This window comes from Equus przewalskii, chromosome 13 (genome assembly GCF_037783145.1).
Source record: "Equus przewalskii isolate Varuska chromosome 13, EquPr2, whole genome shotgun sequence".
Taxonomy (NCBI): Eukaryota; Metazoa; Chordata; class Mammalia; order Perissodactyla; family Equidae; genus Equus; species Equus przewalskii.
In genome coordinates, this window is record NC_091843.1 from 91847511 (window position 1) to 91865556 (window position 18046).

Genomic DNA, 18046 nt, shown 5'->3' on the forward strand with positions numbered 1-18046 from the left:
ACAGGAACCCCATTCCCTAAGGCAAGAGGTGATAAAGGAGTGTTGAGGAGGGAAGAATCGGTGGGAATGGTCACCGAGGTCTGAGGGGAGAGCAGCCAGGGACAGGAGGGGCTTCAGTCCCACCAAAGTGGCGCTGCCTCATTGCCTCAGGCTGTGTGAAGGTTCCCACTTAGAAATCCCAATTTTCGACCATGGAAAGAAGGAACTGAGAGACATGAGCCTAAAACAGGAAGGACGCTGAAGTGAGGAGAGAATGAAGCAGAAATATAGAGACAAGAAGAGGAAGGAGAGAAAAGGTGGGGAACAGGCATGAGAGGCAGCCCCAGAGTTTTACAGGAAGACAAAAACTGGAGTTTGAAACAACTGGATTTTTGGCAACCAGAAATGAGTAACAGGCATGAAGATTCAGTGAATGTCTGTTTACACTGCAACTCGCTGACACAGCTACTTTACAAGAGATCTGAAAAACGGAGAGAAAATTGAGGATACTGTACACATAGGATATTTTTTCTTTTTGAGGAAGATTAGCCCTGAGCTAACATCTGCTGCCAATCCTCCTCTTTTTGCTGAGGAAGACTGGCCCTGAGCTAACATCCGTGCCCATGTTCCTCTACTTTATATGTGGGACGCCTGCCACAGCATGGCTTGCCAATTGGAGCCATGTCTGCACGCAGGATCCGAACTGGCGAACCCTGGGCAGCTGAAGAAGAGTGTGTGAACTTAACAGCTATGCCACTGGGCTGGCCCCACACAGGACTTTTTTTGTTATAACACACAAAGCTATTCTAAACTACGGCAATGGTCTTCCTTCAAAGTTTTGTGTAAATTGTTTTATCTATATAAAAAGCACGTCAGATGAGGAAAAAAAAAGCAATCCTAGGTTTCTTCCTGCAGGATCATAAGCCTGAACAGGAGTTCAGGATTCTATGGAAAGGAGAGACAATGTGGCAGCTTAGAGACGGTGATGGGGGTGGAGGGGCTGAGGGAAAGCAGGCCGTAGGACAGAAGGGGTGAGTGGAACATGAGCAGGGGAGAGAGCAGCTGGTGAAGAGAAGAGAAGCGACAGAGGATCCAAAGAAACGGGCAGCCACTCGGCAACCCGCCCGGAGCCTGGGGCCGGAGCTCAGGCTGGGAGGGCTCTGGGCTACCGACACTCGCCACTAAGTCCGGATGGACCAGTGCCTTCCCTTCACAAACTAAGTGGGAAGATTTGCAGACGTGGTGAAGGCCCACAGCCAGTTTTACACTGAACCCCACTCGCTGTCGGAAACACTCACTTAACAACACTTCCCGCCATGTCTCAGGCCTTGCTCGGCAGTGCCTGACCTAGCCCCAGCTCTTTCTGGGAACAGAACCAAATACATCACAGTTTTGAAAATGTGGTATTTTATTTCACTTATAAGACTGATATTTAATAGATTAAAAAAAAATGTGTAAGGTTTTCTTACTTTTGCAATACAGTATTTTCCCCAAAGCTCTGAAGAGAAAGAGAGAGACATCTTTGCCACCAACAGCTTGGGCCTCTTGACTTTCAGAAACTTGATCAGGTCTTTTTCTTTGTTTTGATTTTGACAGCGCAGCATCTGATTTTAATGAAAACATTCCTTTTTTCCTTTGCCATAAACTGTTCTCGCCTAAATAACAGACACCCAAGTGACAATATTTAAAATAAAGTTAAAATATGAAAATTAAAACTGAGAACATTTCAGATATAGTTATACTAATTATTCTAATTAAAATGTTTCTCTAATAAACAATTAATTATAAAATATGTGAACTGAATTGGAATCCTCTTTGGGTTACTAAACTATTAAAATGGAATAAAATGTCATCTGAAAGTATCTCATGACATAGACTTCAAATTTCACACACACAAATGACGCACTCTCAGATAGTCGTTATCACCTTGATTTCTCCTGCTGTTACGTGCAAGGTACCGTTCCTGGTGCATGGTACGAACTAACTAGCTTAATCCTCTCGACGACTCTCTTAGGGAGAACTGTTACCATACAGAGTAAAGGAATAAGCCACAGAGGTGAAGGATCTGGCTCCCGGCCATCACGGGTGAGCGATTTGCAACTGACAGTCTGGTTCTGTGAGCCGTGCCTCACAGCTACTCTACGTCACCTCTCCACTGACGCGGGCGGGCTCCATTTTATGAAATACCTGTGTCCAAATTTCACTCGTAAACCTATGTTTAACACTCAGAATGCATCACTTAAGGAAAGCAGCCTGGAATAGCAGAAAGAACACCGGATCTGGGTTGGGATCCTAGTACTGTCTACCTCATTAGGCTAGTCTGAGAATTAAATGGAAAAACATATAAGTAGCTAACACAGTTCCTGACCCACTCAAAAATTATTTTCTTCTCTTTAAAATTTCTGAGCTCAGAGCAATAATGTTATAAATCGTAGTTAGGATCCAAAGTGGCCCACTTCAGCCCTCCTGTTCCATAATTCCAGCAGTGACCCTAAGCACCCTTTACATTCATGTTTCTACAGGAATTGGCAGAATTCTGGTTTCAGCTGTGTTAGGCTGCCTACTTCTCCACAGCTATTTTGACAAACGAAGATGCAAACTAAATGAACAGGTTAGACTTGTGGGTAGAAACCAGGATTTCACGTGGATTTTGAGAGCTCCAAAGATGGCTTTTAATTATTAAGGCCAATTCCTCAATGTTAAGCATCAAGCAGGTCACCTGTTAAAGGTTTTCTGACGAGGACTGTGTGCAGTCAACCACAGTCACTACCATTAGTGGGGCCACCCCTTTAATCCAGCATGGCTATGCACCCTTATTATACAGTAATAAGGAGAAGTTACCTGATTAAACATACCATATGCAAGTCAGCATGAAATAAGCTCGAAAGTGAACCTACTTAGCACAGTATTAGTAAACGCATCAACAGCGGGCCATTCATGGAGCCCTTAATACGTGTCAGGTGTCACGTCCCTTCCTGTTCACACTCATGAAACAGGCTCTCACATAAACACACAGTGAGAAAACAGGCACAGGAGGCCAAGGCACTGGGAAGTGGCACAGCCAGGATTTCCACCCAAGAAGACTCATCCCAAATTAACTCTGAAAGGGAAAGCAGTGACCACAGAAACGAGTCGGGTTTTGTCTCAGACACACGGATATGTATGATGACGTCTTCAGAGGAGTGTGTTGCACACGTACATACAGAATTTTATGACAATGTCTCTAAAGAAACAGTTAAGTGGAAAGAGGTACATATCAATTACAGGTTAAAATACGTTTAGTTTGATTTCATTTCATGAACACTTAAGAGAAAGTCATTACCTACACAATGCTACAGAATGTACCTCCCCGTTACCTTTTGAAGAAAACTGGAGGCTGTTGATTGCGCTTCTGATGTCGCCAGAGCACCCCTGACAGAGCACCTCGAGGAAAGCTTTATCAGGGACGATGACATTTCCTCCATTCTGAAATGACAAAATGAAAATTAAAAACTACTTTCTCAAACAAAAAACCCCCCAAATCCCCCTATTTTCTAAACTACGTGGAAGTACATTAGAATCTTTCAAATTTGAAGCTAAAAACCTTCCAAAAAACCAGTCTCCTTATGAAGGTACAAGAGGCAGGGACTTATAGTCTAAGGCAAAATTTCAAGAGTATAAAATATTGTTTTACTTGGACTGCGTTACATTTTGAGGCTCTCTATCTCTAATTACATATACAAACATATATATACATACAGAGCCAAAAACCAAAATAATGCAATAAAATCAAGTATACACAAAAATGTGACAAATCTTTGAAATTTACATGAAAATCCCTACACTGGGGTTTCCAACATATTAATACAGTCTGTTGAGTATAAAAAAGCCACAATTGCATCAACTCATATTTAAAGCCTAAGTTTCATACAGATATTTTATATAAAATATGTATATATTTTTAAAAGCTATGTATGCAAATTTAACAATATAGATGCACATACATATACTTGCATATATATGTAGATACGACAGATCACATATCACACACTTCGTAGTTCAAGAATAAGGCAGGAAAAATTTATCTATCTCCTCTCCCCACTCACAAACCAAATGGTTTACTGACAACATGACTCAAGTTGAATTCATGCAACTATTCATAGATCATCCCATTTCAGATCTGGTCAAAACTGATTAAAACAGAAAAATAGGACTATGCTACAATCCTTCAATATACATTTTTATTTTAACTTCATTAACCAACACTGTTTCAGAAGTCTATGAAAGGTTACTGTCTTCTGTTAGCCTCCCCAAATCCTAAACTGTCACAACTGTTAACATTCTAGTGAGTACCCTTCCAGACCACTTTCTGTGCATACATATCTATGAGTATATGTAGACACACAGTTACTTTTTAAACACAAGTGGGATCATATTATATGTATTCTATGATGATGTTTTTACTTGACATCATTCTTTGTGATCCTTCTATGTTAGTACCTTTAAACCTATTTCATTTTAAAAAATGTTACGGGCATACCATAATTTAACTAATATTCCCCCAGTAAAGGGACATTTCCACTGTTTGCAGTTTTCCACCATTACAACCCTACATATGTATCTCTGCCCACACGTGGACACTTCTGTAGAAGCAGAGCGCCCTCCAGTGTCTCTGACAACTACCCATTTTCTTTTTCTTACCAATGGTATGTGAGAATGCCCATTTTTCCATATCTTTGGCAATCCTGTTGATCAATCTTTAAAATTTTTTGCAATCCAATACATGAAAAATGGTCCCTGGTTTAAAAGTGACTTTGTCTGATGGCCCGCAGGCTGAACACCTCTCCTACTTACTTGCACTGGTATCTCTTGTGTGCTGGCTTCTGTTTTTAGCCTCCTTTTGTTTACACATTCAGGTGGTAACACTCTGTTACATAAATTGCAAATATTTTCTTCCATTCTCATTCCTGTCTTTTTACTTCGCTAACCACATCTTGTCATTTCCTGATTTTCTTTTTTTGAAGTAAATCTATGGCTTTCAGGCTTTTGTCTCTTGCTCAGTAAGACTTCCCTCCAACCCAGAGTAAGCATTTTTTCCTAATACTCTTCTAATTTTGAATTTGCACCGAAACCTTCAGCCCACCTAGCAGGTACTTTGTGTACCATAGGAAATAAAGAAGCAGCCTTATGTTCTCCATGGGGCTATCCAACTGTCCAACACCGCTCACTGCCTCCACCAGTCTCCTCTTTCCCCAGTGATGGAAAACGCCACTTCCATTTTACAGAAAATCCCCACTGGCACATACTGCTCTATTTCTGTGCTGTCTTCTCATTTTATTCTTCCATTGGTCTATCACGGCTGAACACACATGGCTATAATTTCTATAGTTTATACTGTGTCCCAATACCCAGAGAACAAGTCTCTCTTCATTTCCTTTCACAAAGTTTCTTGCTTGTCCCTGGGAACTTCTCTTCCAGATTAACCTCATTCTTACTGTGAATACATGTTATTTAAAAATTGTTTTGAGAGGAGTATTTGTTTTTGAAAAATCCTAGATAGGGATTACTTGCCAAAATGGAAATGTAATTTGGAATCACAATCCTTGCTGGCTGAAGGAAACATGATGATGTTCAGTACTATGAACATGCAAGATGGCTGAAATGTGTGTCAGCAGTTTCTTCCACGTTTTTTTTTGAGGAAGATTAGCCCTGAGCTAACGTCCACTGCCAATCCTCCTCTTTTTGCTGAGGAAGACTGGCCCTGAGCTAACATCCATGCCCATCTTCTTCCACTTTATATGTGGGACGCCTGCCACAGCATGACTTGCCAAGCGGTGCCATGTCTGCACCCGGGATCCAAACTGGCAAACCCTGGGCCGCAGAAGCGGAACGTGCGCACTTAACCACTGCGCCACCAGGCCAGCCCCTCTTCCACATTTTATACACTTAATGATATTAGATAAGACCAAAAATCTTTTTCTTATAAAAACAGAGAAATATCTATTTAAACTTAAAAAGCCACTTAAGGGGTTGGCCCCATGGCTCAGTGGTAAAGTTCGTGCTCTCTGCTTTGGTGGCCCAGGGTTTCACCAGTTCAGATCCTGGGTGTGGACATGGCACCGCTCATCAGGCCGCGCTGAGGTGGCGTCCCACATAGCACAGCCTGAAGGACCTACAACTAGAATATACAATTATGTACTGGGGGCTTTGGGGAGAAGAAGGGAAAAAAAAAGATGATTGGCAAGAGATGTTAGCTCAGGTGCCAAACCCTAAAAAAAAAAGCCACTTAAGATATTCAACACTCTTTCTTATTATAACTGGTTCACTTAAGATGTCAACACTCTTTCTTAACAGAACGAGCAGAATTCACTAAGCTACAGAACACCAGAGGTTGAACTCTTCTTTAGATCTTGCTATACCATCATTAGCATCCTTGGGGACCCCAGTGTCACAACATCCGATTTTATAAAAGCTTGAGGGCCTGGCAGAGTGCTTGCTGCTGCCCCTGTGACGTAACATATCAACGGCAACACCCACAGCACACGAGCCCTCATGCTCTTGCAGTCAGCTGTTTAAAGTACAGCACACCATACGACGAAGAAGTGACGGGACCTTCTACTAGTAGAATACAACTAGCTAAAGTAAATACCACTTGTAATGTAAAGACTCGGTCTTTTATTTTTTTAAAGATTGGCACCTGAACTAATATCTCTTGCCAATCTTCTCCTTTTTTTCCTTCTTCTCCCCAAAGCCCCCCAGTAGAGCTGTATATTCTAGTTGTAGGCCCTTCTGGCTCTGCTATGTGGGACGTGGCCTCAGCATGGCTTGATGCTAGGTCTGCACCCAGGATCCGAACTGGCAAAACCATGGCCGCCAAAACAGAGCACGTGAACTTAACCACTTGGCCACAGGGCTGGCCCTCTATAATGACTTAGTCTTAAAAGAAGTTTTGATTTAATGTGATAAAGTAGTTTAATGTTGATCATTTTTATTATATCTTAATGTTTACTGACTAAATACTTAAAACTGTAATTTGTAGTTATCATGCTCATAGTAGAGAATATAGGAGATGTTTTTCAAAAAGACAATAAAAAAATCACAAGTAATCCTACCATCCAGAGTTCATCACACTTAGCATTTTTATGTACTTTCTTCTAGTACATTTAGGTTCATGTACATCTGTGCGTTCTCCTGTTACTGACAATTGTTTTGTTTTAGCATAGTGAACTGGAGTCAGAACAAAACTTCAAACCCATTTGATACTTAATACAGCGGGATGATCTGATAATAGTATTGTGGGATAGCATGTAAGTTACTTCCTCCCAAAGCTCAGTTCCCTTACCTGTAAAACGGGGATAAGGTACTAATTTTGTATGGCTGTGGTGAGGGTTAATAAGATCAGGTATATAAAAACACTTTGCATAGTGCCTGACACACATCAAAGGCTAAAGACACCACTTCTACTGTTAGCATCATCATGCAACTTCACATCTTGTTACTTTTAACTTGACAGTAACTTGTGAGTATTTTCCCGTGATACTAAATGTTCACAAAACACTAATTAATGACATAATAGTTCACCATGGTAACTGCTCCATCATTGGACTCTGTTTCTAACTTTTCACTATTAATAGCTGTTATTTATTCAGCTAAGTGCTCTACATACATTCTGTTTTGTTTAATCCTCAAGACAACTTTTTCCTTGGAGATTTCTCAGTTCCTACGATGCCAGCAGTGCAACAAAGAATTGTGTCACGTAACATCTAGTTGATTTGCAGCAGCAGGGCCCCCTAGAACCATGCTGCCAGGAGGAAAATTTCATTCACTAATTATTTTTTTAATATTTTTTGGTGACCAAAATTGGCCCTGAGCTAACATCTGTTGCCAATCTTCCTTTTTTCCCCCCTTTCTCTCCCCACAGCCCCAGCACACAGTTGTATATCCTAGTTGTAGGTCAGCCTTGTTGTGCTATGTGGGAGGCTGCCACAGCATGGGTTGATGAGCAGTGTGTAGGTCAGTGCCCAGGATCCGAACCTGTGAACCCTGGGCCACCAAAGCAGAGTGCGTGAACTTAACCACTTGGCCACAGGGCTTGCCCCTCATCAATTTATTTTAACATCATCTTGATAAGAAAGATAGAAAAAACGATGCATTAAAAGTGACAACAGCTATTTCACAACGTTAATATACTTAACGCTACTGAACAGTATACTTAAAAATGGTTGACAGTATAGTTAACAATACTGTATTACATATTTGAAAGTTGCTAAGAGAAGACCTTAAGTGTTCTCACTACAAAAACATAAACGGTAATTATGCGACATGATGGAGGTGTCAGGTGTTGCTACGGTGGTGATCATTCTCCAACATATAAGTGTATCAACTCAACAAGCTGTACACTTTAAACTGACATGATGTGATATGTCAATTGTATCTCAACAAAACGAGAAAAAAATGTTAAGATGGTAAATTTCACGTTTTTTACCACAATATCAAATTTTAAAAAAGTGACGAAGGACTAAAGTGGAGTTGGACTGTTGACGGCTAACGTATCTAGAAGCTAGGAAACAGTTTCTTGATAATAGACACAATTTAAAATTCTAAGCCAAGCAGAGGGAAATTTACCTCATAAGTTTAATAGTGGAAAAAGGTTAAGGATTTTTAAAATCACTATTTCCTACATTTTCTAAAATGACATGCCTGTGAGTGTAATAACATTTTTTAATTCTAAAAACTAAAATAATAGATGTCTCCAACTCAAGTTTACATAATATCACTTAAGTTTGGCTTTTTGTAATTACAATATAAGATTCAAATTAATCAGTGCTTAAGAGACTTACCTTATTAGTTTCTCTTGTCACTATTCGATTAAGAAATTTCATCATAATTGTTGGTGCCACAGGGTTGAAACTGTCAAAGTTTTATAAGGAAAGATAGTGGTTAAAGGATTAATTTAAAAATGCAACGTGTATGTGAACATCATAAGCAGAAACTTCACTCTCACCTAATGCTTGATATAGCACACTCTTCCTGAATCTCTTTGGGAAATAGCAGCCTTTGATTGCTGTCTCCACTGAGACTGTCGGAGACTATAAATACTAGAGGACATCGACCCATCTGCACATACTTCCTGAAATAAAATACAGCAATGCTGAAATTTAAGCCACTTGACATTTAATTTGGAGTTTTACAAAACTTCACTGAAACTCACCTTAGAACTTCATGTAAAGTACGAGAATCTCGATAAAACTGGTTAGGTAAATCCTATCGAAAACACATGATGGATATGAGTTCAGTTTTATTCCCATGTAAATTTATTTTTAGATTTATATTTACTGAGACAGGAAAAAATGTTATCTACTCCATGTATTATAACTAGAACTCTTACAGATATTAGGGGAAACATGAAATAGCTGATATCCTAAACAGCAATACCCATCAATGGGAAACCCGATTTTCAGAGCAAATTTCTTAGGGTCACTACCAGTTCTCGTATTTTCACTAAGACATCATTTTCCAAATATTTCTTTTGCTTTGATACACAAGTCATTAAACCTTTCAAGTTCATTAACCTGTAGCTACTCCATTCAAGTTTACTGAAAAAGACAGGTTTCTACCATCACAAAGCCTTTACGTTATACTTTATATTTACGTTAATATTTACCACTATTAATACCACCGAGAATTAATGCCATTATCCCATGAGATATATCTTGCAATTGTTTACTGAATAGTTATAGCAGGATTTCAAAAGCTGTCCTTACTTCAACCAGAATTATCTTCTTATCAGTTCTCAGATCATCTCCAAGCATTTGTAGTTTGTTATATTTTGTTGCTCTTAGTAGAAACTCTTTAAAAACTGCTATCTGAGACTGATAGGGAAATACATGGAAGCTTGATTCTGAAAGAAAACATATTTAACACCTTTATTTTCAATGAATTATATACACATCACTATTACACGTAAGTATGTAATATACACATATATATTAATAAATACATTTACATATACGTGAAGGAACTTACAATACTGTAGACTGTTTCCTGAATAAGCAAAAGTGCTCAAATTTAAAATAGGATATTAATTTCAATAGACAAGAGTCATGGACAACAGTAATTTTTCTATAGCAATGGCTATAACATGGAGTCACTGACTTCAGAACACAGCTGCCCGTGTAACATTCACACAACTGGTAAAAATACTTATGACTTTGCCTACACAATGAAGTCTCTCCAAATGAGTGTGTGACTATAAATGAATTATTTTCAGTAACAAATGTTTAATGACAAAAACAGAATGATTGATTAGTGAGCCTGGGAATAAGGGAAGTTCTTTGAAGCCATGTTTTACATAGAAGACTATTTACAAGACTTGCTAGATTGTCCAAAGTAACGTCACTGTCTAGAAAGGAGTAGGAATTTCAGGAGCACAGGACACTAGCAGCATAAGGGTGTGCATACTAAAGACACAGTATGCAGAGCATATTAAAGAAGGTCTCAGAAAAGAGATTTCGAGGAATATTCCACATTGAAAGAAAATCGCCCCTCTACAGAACCCCTTTCACTTCAAAGTGACCCAGGAGATCTGGCCACCCCTCATTTAGTTACTTACAGTAGCAATAAGAAAAACTATCAAAGTAAAAAATCCTGGTGCTGGAGTATTAAGCTTACAACTATATATGTTGGTTATAACGTACCACATCTTTAAATTGGTACCATTATTACTTTTGGATGTTTGTCTTCAAGCCTCCTTCCAAATTTCAAAGCCAGTCTTTGCCTTATGCTCTGATGTGATTTGATTCTAAGAGGTCTGATCTAAGCTCTCTAGTTGGAAGGTAAGTTTCTTTAACACATCTTAAGGCTTGATTTACATTTAAACAAAAAGATTTTATTTGCACTGTCTAATTTCCTAGCCAGAGCCTGGAAAAAAGTAAATACATAACACAAACAGATCAGCTTGTTATCTAACAAAGCAGTGGGGACGTCCTCCTCAAAGCACCCGTCTCCTCTAGAGCAGGCTCCCTTCCCTTCCTTCTCCTGAACTGACTGCTCTCTGCACGGGAACTATGGGAGAAAATGCACCCGTGCGGTTTCCTCTGCTGCTCGGACTGTGAGGCAGGTGGCGCCAGGCAGATGCCAATCTAGGACAGGAAGGCAAAACCCTCCTCTCGGAAACACAGACCCAGAGGATCTTAGGGATCTTAGGGATACACATGGGAAGTTGGTCTCCAAACTCCTTTAAGCTCAGACTTTCTCCACTATTCCCACTACCTTCACAGCAAATCTTACCAGGATTAAATATCTCTCTGAAATCATCTTTTTGGAAGTCTGGTAAAATTGGATTAATCCACTCCTGTACTTGAATACCATGCTCCTTTGATAATATTTTTATAGTCGTTGTTTTTCCACATCCAGGAGGACCTGTTATTAATAAAATAGATCCACCCTGAAACCAAATACAAACATTAATTAAAAATCAAAATCATTGGAATGCTAGAATATTACGTATGAATTTTCTTTCTAAATATTAATTACTTCTATAAATATTTACTAAATGTCTGGAATAAGCAGACTAAATTTCACAATGATGCTAGCTGGAATAAACCAGCTTTAGATAAAATACGACAATCCTACTTCCTGAACCTAAGTGTAGCTTCTGATACTTCTTCATCCCTGCATTATGTCCCTCCCAAGGACTACTGAGCAGCCAAATTAAAACAACTCTTCTCCAGCTAGGCTAAAAGGTAACGTCTGAAATAAATATTTTTAGCGGTTACATGAACTCATTCAATTCAATCTTAACACAGACATCTCTCTGGGTGATACACTTTGATACTATACCAGTATAATCTGTTTATGGGAGACCTCAGTTTGGATATCAGATTCTCTTAGAAATGTGTATTAAGACATATATTCACCAGAGATAGGACTCTAACAAGAGACTAGAGGTTGTAGGTCCCAGTAATATTCCCCCTTACAGTCAATCTGATGAAAAAGGTAAAGCTCAAATAAGTTGGGGGAAGACCTCCTACCTCCAGCAGGGGGCTGTGATCCTTGCTCACGTGCTTACCTTTAGGAACTAGTGTAGGGTGGGCCTGCATACTCAGACCCAGGAAAGAATCAGTTCCACTTTTTAAATGGATGTGTGCATGAGTTATAGTATTACTGGCTATGAGTTTAATGTTAAAAACTCAAAGGTCTATATTAAATATGGTATCTTTAAACAGAAACACATACAAAACAAGATTATATATTGATGGGTTGACGTAAATGTGACAGAGAAACATTAGTTTTCGCAGGAACCTAACCCTGTATTTCTCTTAAGGACAATCAATGGTTTGCTATTTGCTAATTCTTTGCAGTAACTTTACAGAACATAACTAATGCAAACAATGGGAACTGACTACTTCCAAGCAGACAGCTTTTAAAAAAAGGAGATGATGATCAAGCATGGCAGCCATGCACTTTTCTCACATAATAGAGTTAAGTGTCTGTTTTTTGTCACAGTGAGTAGAGTCACAGAACAAAAGTTGTGCTTCCAGTAAGAGAACTGGGAGGTAGTCTATTGCAACACTAAAACATAATCCTCCCACTGCCTACACTGTAACAGTTTTATAATATTTTGAAGGAAAGAAGTTGCCCTGAAAAATGAAACTCAGCAAATATTTGAAGTACTTACAACAAATTTTTAAAAATAACAATTTTAGCTTGCTCACAGAGAAATCACCAAATTTTTTTCAATAAAAATGTCTTGTAATTACTGACATTATTGAAACTTTTGTATAATGAGTATATGATTGGTTAAAGTCCAACTTCTTGGAGGGAAGAAGCTTTTAAGACCTGTTTTAAAAGCTTTAAAAATATTTAAAAGAAATATTTCCCCAATACCTATGCATGTACACACACACCTTAGTTCATCCAATTGGTAGAATAATAACACACATGCAGGTTTAAAACATGATAATGTTTACACGACAAAAAGTACAGATAAGTGAGAAAACACGGTGGACACTGAAAAATATAAACTATTGGCTGGACTAGCCAAACAAATCAAAGAGAAAAAGCCTGGATGCAAGAGGCACATCAGGGTAACTGCCCAAGAATCTGCACTCAGAGATGAGAGATTTTTTTTGAAGAAGAAGATGAGCCCTGAGATAACGTCCACTGCCAATCCTCCGCTTTTTGCTGAGGAAGACTGGCTCTGAGCTAACATCTGTGCCTATCTTCCCCTATTTTATATGTGGGACGCCTGCCACAACATGGCTTGACAAGTGATGCGTAGGTCTGCACCTGGGATCTGAACCAGTGAACGCAGGCTGCTAAAGGGGAACGTACGAACTTAACCACTGTGCCACCAGGCTGACCCCAAGAGGAGAGATTTTTATGAGCTGGAGGAGGAAGACCAATGCTGACACTGAAAATCCACCTTGAATACGTTACCTACACCCTAAACCAAGGGTTAGATCCACAGCCAGACAGACAGGACCCTGATTCAAAAGAGAAGGACCTGTTACCACTGGAGGCAACTAGAGCCCCTAATGCTTCATCTGAACTTTGAAAATTAACAGGAATGACTGAAAATTTATCCTGTCCTTCCAAATGGAACTGTATTTAAAGGTAACTAAATAGCCCCAGCTAGTGACGGCAAACTTTTCTTTATGGAAAAATGTCAGCTAACAATTATAGAAGTAATAATAGAATTTAAAAACCACCATTTCACAATCTTAACAAAATAACTGATTCAGGCAAGGACTGAAATCGGATGCTAAAGCATTTAAGTGAAAGACTGCTGGGGGCTGGACACCTACACGTTGCCGAGTGTCCCCACAGATGACCTGCCAGTTCAAAACCATAGTCTCTTCAACCTAGTGATCAAACTGGACAGCAAAGACAGCAGCAGAACCAGACTTACGTTCTGATATGATGCAATATACAATATATACCACGACCTATATAGTATTCTTGCAAAAATGTTCAACTCGAGCCTCATCAAGCCCTTGATTCAAACTTCCAGGTTACAGAAAACGCGGGGCAGAAGAACAAGTCAGTCATCATGAGGAGGAAAGAGTCTGACAAATCCCGAGTGTGAGGCTGCCACAAGTCCACCGGCCTGCGTCTTCAATAAGTCAATGTCTTGGAGAGAAGAAGGGCGTGAAGGGGATTTCTAGATTCAAAAAGACCTAAGAGATGGAACAATCAAATGCAATGTGTGGTCCTTGATTAGATCCTGGCGTGAGAAACCAGCTGTAAAAGACATTTTGGGGACAACTGGAGAAAGGTGAGTACAAACTGAGCATTAGCCAACATTAGGGAATTACAGATAATTTTTTTAGACAGAGTAATGGTATATATGGTTAATCAGAAAAATGCTTTTTTTTTTTAACAGGGGCATACTGAAACTTCTAAAAGTCTGACAAATGTCATATGTTTATAATTTACTTTAAAATATTTAAGGGGGAAAATGATGGGTATATTTCGGGTATATGAGTATTCATTTGCTATTCTATTTTCCCTTATGTTTGAAGAATCTCTAAAAAAAAGTTTCAAACGAGAGAGAGAATATTCTAGCTTGGGGGCCAAGGAACTAGGAAGTGAAACAAAAAACATGAGCGTAAAATGAATGATGACTGTTTTAGGCTATATTTAGTGCAAAAATTAGTATGTAATTTGCCTGCTTACTTTGGTGTGAGATAACTGGATGTGCTATACACACCAGCACCCTAACTGGTCTACTTTGCTTTAAGTTGATGACAGGACATAAGAGGGAAAAAGAAGTGCAGTGAAGGGAAAACTCAAGGCCCTGAGTCTCACCGAGGCCAGAAGTCAAGGCCAGAGAGCATCCTCCTGAGGGTGATCTAGATGTAACGGAACAAAGTCATCACAAAAGACAACCAACTACAAGTCAGAGAAGCATTGGATGTTAAATATTTAAGACACTTTTCTTACTTAATTACCTGTTTTGGTTGCCTTTCTAAGACTTCAGCTTTTAGCCAGGTTTCAACCTCTTCAATTTTCTTTTTATGCACAGCAAGTTCATGCTAAAAATTTCAAGTTTAAAATAAAACATTTTAACCCAAGGATTTTTGGTACAACAGCATAGATTAATCTAAACATTTTTAATGCAAAAAAATAGCAAACAAGTAACACGATGAGTAATAAAAAAGGTCCTTTTGATTATACTTAATTTTTTATATCGTTATGGATTCTGTTATGAATTCTGTTCTTAAGCTAACACTGTTGTATGAAAATTCTGGGCAGGTTTGGAACTGTAAAGTTTTTTAAATCCTAAGATACATTTTGGGGACGGATATTACATTTAGCAAAAAACAAAGAGATCAATTCTATGCTGTGGTTACATTAAATCTAAGATAAATATCCAATTGGACAGCTTCAGAATAAGTTGAGAAAATCAGCCTCAGAACATAAAAAACTTAGAAATTATTTTTTTCTAACTCATTTAGACAGAAAGATTTTTATGAGTAATAATCTGAAAATGCACATCCCTCTCCTTCTTGAAATTAAATACACAGACTTGTTGGCATGTTATTTAGTACCTGAGTTTCTGGTTTGTATTTATCCACCCATGGTTCATTTTCAGGCAGATACTCTTTTGAATTTTCTAGACCATAAATCCGTTCTGAGGAAGACAGCTTTCCTCTCTTCCTAGCTGGAAATTTGCTACTTTCTAATGTGGAAGGCACATTTTTTTTTCTATGACTTGAGTTATTCAGACCAAACGATGTGGCAGTAATAGTAGAAATGCCTGTATTCTCTGAAAAATCATCAAATGATGGGTCTACCCAGTCTGTTACCTGAAAAAAAGAAATCATGTAAATGCTATTACATTTTTTGCACCTATTCGTTATATAACTGCACTACTCTGCAAAAAAAAAATTCATATATTTGTAACATTTAAAATAAAAATCTCACAAATTAGCTCTTTAAACAAAACTGGCTCCACATATACTAGTTATTTTCCTACTTTACATTAAATGCAAATGCATACTTGTCTACTTGACCATGGTACCGATGAATGCCATATAAAGGAATAAAGAATACAAACTTAATTCTATTTATCAATCATAATCTTCCCAGGATAAAAAGTAGGCTGATTTTTTAAAAATTCATTTGTAGGACTGAAACATAAATATTAAAATTACCTACCAAAAGAGAAGCAAAACAAAATAAATAAACTGACATTACTTTAACCATGTACAAAGGTAAGAGTAACATTCTGCCTTGACCAGGTTACTATGTTCACAAACTAAGAACCATTTCGTACATCCAAATAATCCCCCTCCGCCTTAAGACTTCGTGAAGACACAGTCTAAGAATCCTGATGCTATGAACAATTTGCAGTCATGACTTGATTATATTTTTCTTCAGCCTGTGAAGCAAATAATGTTTTTATAAAAGGGAGGCAGGCTTTCCAGGAAGGAAGATTTGTCAGCTTTGTCTAGGAGAAAGAGTACTGGACAACCAAGCTGGGCAATCAGTGAGTTCTATTTCATCCTCTTCTGGTCTGTAGAGCGTGCTCACCTCTCTACATTTCCCTCCACCATTTCCTTTTCTTTCAAATCCTTGGTAAGTATACACAGAGAAAGATGATGAATTGAGCAATTTTAACCTAAAAATATCTAGGAGTATTAAAAAATTTTTTTAATAATTAAAAATTTTAAGACGGATTTTCTTTACTTTCCAACAGAATAAATCTAGAAAAGTCTAGCTTAGTACCTGGCTTTTGAAATTCCCTGACTGGCTAATAAGAGGGAACCGAGATTATATTTTCCTTGAAGAAGACTCAGCCACAGTTGTGAGCCATTTATTAGCCAATGCTCCTTTCTGGGAGAAAAAGAACCAGAAGTTGGAGCTGAAAGGCGGCTCAGAAGAAGCACGTTGGGGTGTATAAGTATTTTATGAATGGAAAGTCACACTTCACTCCTCTTTTAAGGAGAGGGTTAGGAATATTATCAGCAGTGGGTAAAAAAATGGAGACTTCCGGGACAAAGTTTCAGGCATAGACACCCAATTCATTTTCTCTCTTCAAAAGACTGTCACTAGTGCTGTAATTTCGGCTCCTTTCCTCTATTTTTAAAAGTACATAAAAATATTATCTGTTATAGTAAAACTTTTGGTAATTCTAATCTGCATGTTACTTATATATTTTATAGTGTCATTTCTTACATAAATGTGGTCTCCCATTTACTAAAAAAAAGAGAAACAGCAAAGTTAAATAATTTACTTAAGATCAGAGAAAAATTGGATCCACCACTAGGAAAACAGCTCCCTTGCATCTAAGAGTGATACTATCTGACCCCCATCGCACTCCACCCCTAGCCTTGCTGAGCAGCTGGCACACTGAACCACATGGTTTCTAGGAGGCAGGGCCTGTTGTTAAGCTTTAACACCAGCTACAACTCATAGATTTCTCTTTCTTCTAATGCTCTTTTCATCAAGAGTTTTCAGCCTTTTCTTTGTGACTGGGATTGTAAACGCTTTTTCAAAATTAAGGTTGTGCTTTTAGCATACCATCGTTTCACAACTTATTGTCAGGCTTTTTAGATCAATAATTACAACAGATACTGGGCACCACTGCTTTGACAGCAGTCATGTCATTAAGAACACATACAAAAATCATAATTCTTTTGGGCAATTATTACACGGCCATTTTGGTGTGTCATACCTTTGTGGAAGATACCTTTGGTCTAAGAAAAGTTTTTGACATTATAAACTTTGACAGCTCCCATCCGTAGTATACAACCTGTAGTACACTAAAGTATAATTCACCTAGGCAGAACAAGAGAGAAAAAAAATCTCAAATTAAGAAAGACTGTAAACCAGGAGTACAGTAATTAACACATACCGATATAATCAATAGCATAATAAATTAAAGCTCAAGAATTAGTGAAAGAGAACATAGCAAACATAGGTGAAGCAAGAAGCCAAAATGCCAAAGTAAACTTTACTTTTAACGACTATAACTGTGTCAATCTATTTGTGGTGTTATAAATGTAAAGTTTTTCATATGAACTCAATAACATATTAGAGAAAATAGAAAAACCACATATTTGTGTGTACGTACCTTTTC

At 38.3% G+C, this 18046-nt stretch overlaps 1 protein-coding gene across 4 annotated transcripts in view; it reads right to left on the reverse strand.

Moving 5' to 3' along the window:
* RAD17 (RAD17 checkpoint clamp loader component) overlaps positions 1-18046 on the reverse strand; it is a 32334-nt gene that overhangs the window by 13197 nt on the left and 1091 nt on the right. For all 4 annotated transcript variants that reach the window (XM_070569955.1, XM_070569954.1, XM_070569953.1 and 1 more), the window contains exons 2-11: positions 17642-17745; positions 15513-15770; positions 14913-14996; positions 11248-11404; positions 9723-9859; positions 9170-9222; positions 8963-9088; positions 8799-8868; positions 3336-3444; positions 1449-1634 (exon numbers count right to left, since the gene is read on the reverse strand). In XM_070569955.1, the coding sequence (XP_070426056.1) occupies positions 1449-1634; positions 3336-3444; positions 8799-8868; positions 8963-9088; positions 9170-9222; positions 9723-9859; positions 11248-11404; positions 14913-14996; positions 15513-15770; positions 17642-17683 (1222 nt within the window). In that variant the 5' untranslated portion in view covers positions 17684-17745. The remainder of the gene's footprint in view (positions 1-1448; positions 1635-3335; positions 3445-8798; positions 8869-8962; positions 9089-9169; positions 9223-9722; positions 9860-11247; positions 11405-14912; positions 14997-15512; positions 15771-17641; positions 17746-18046) is intronic.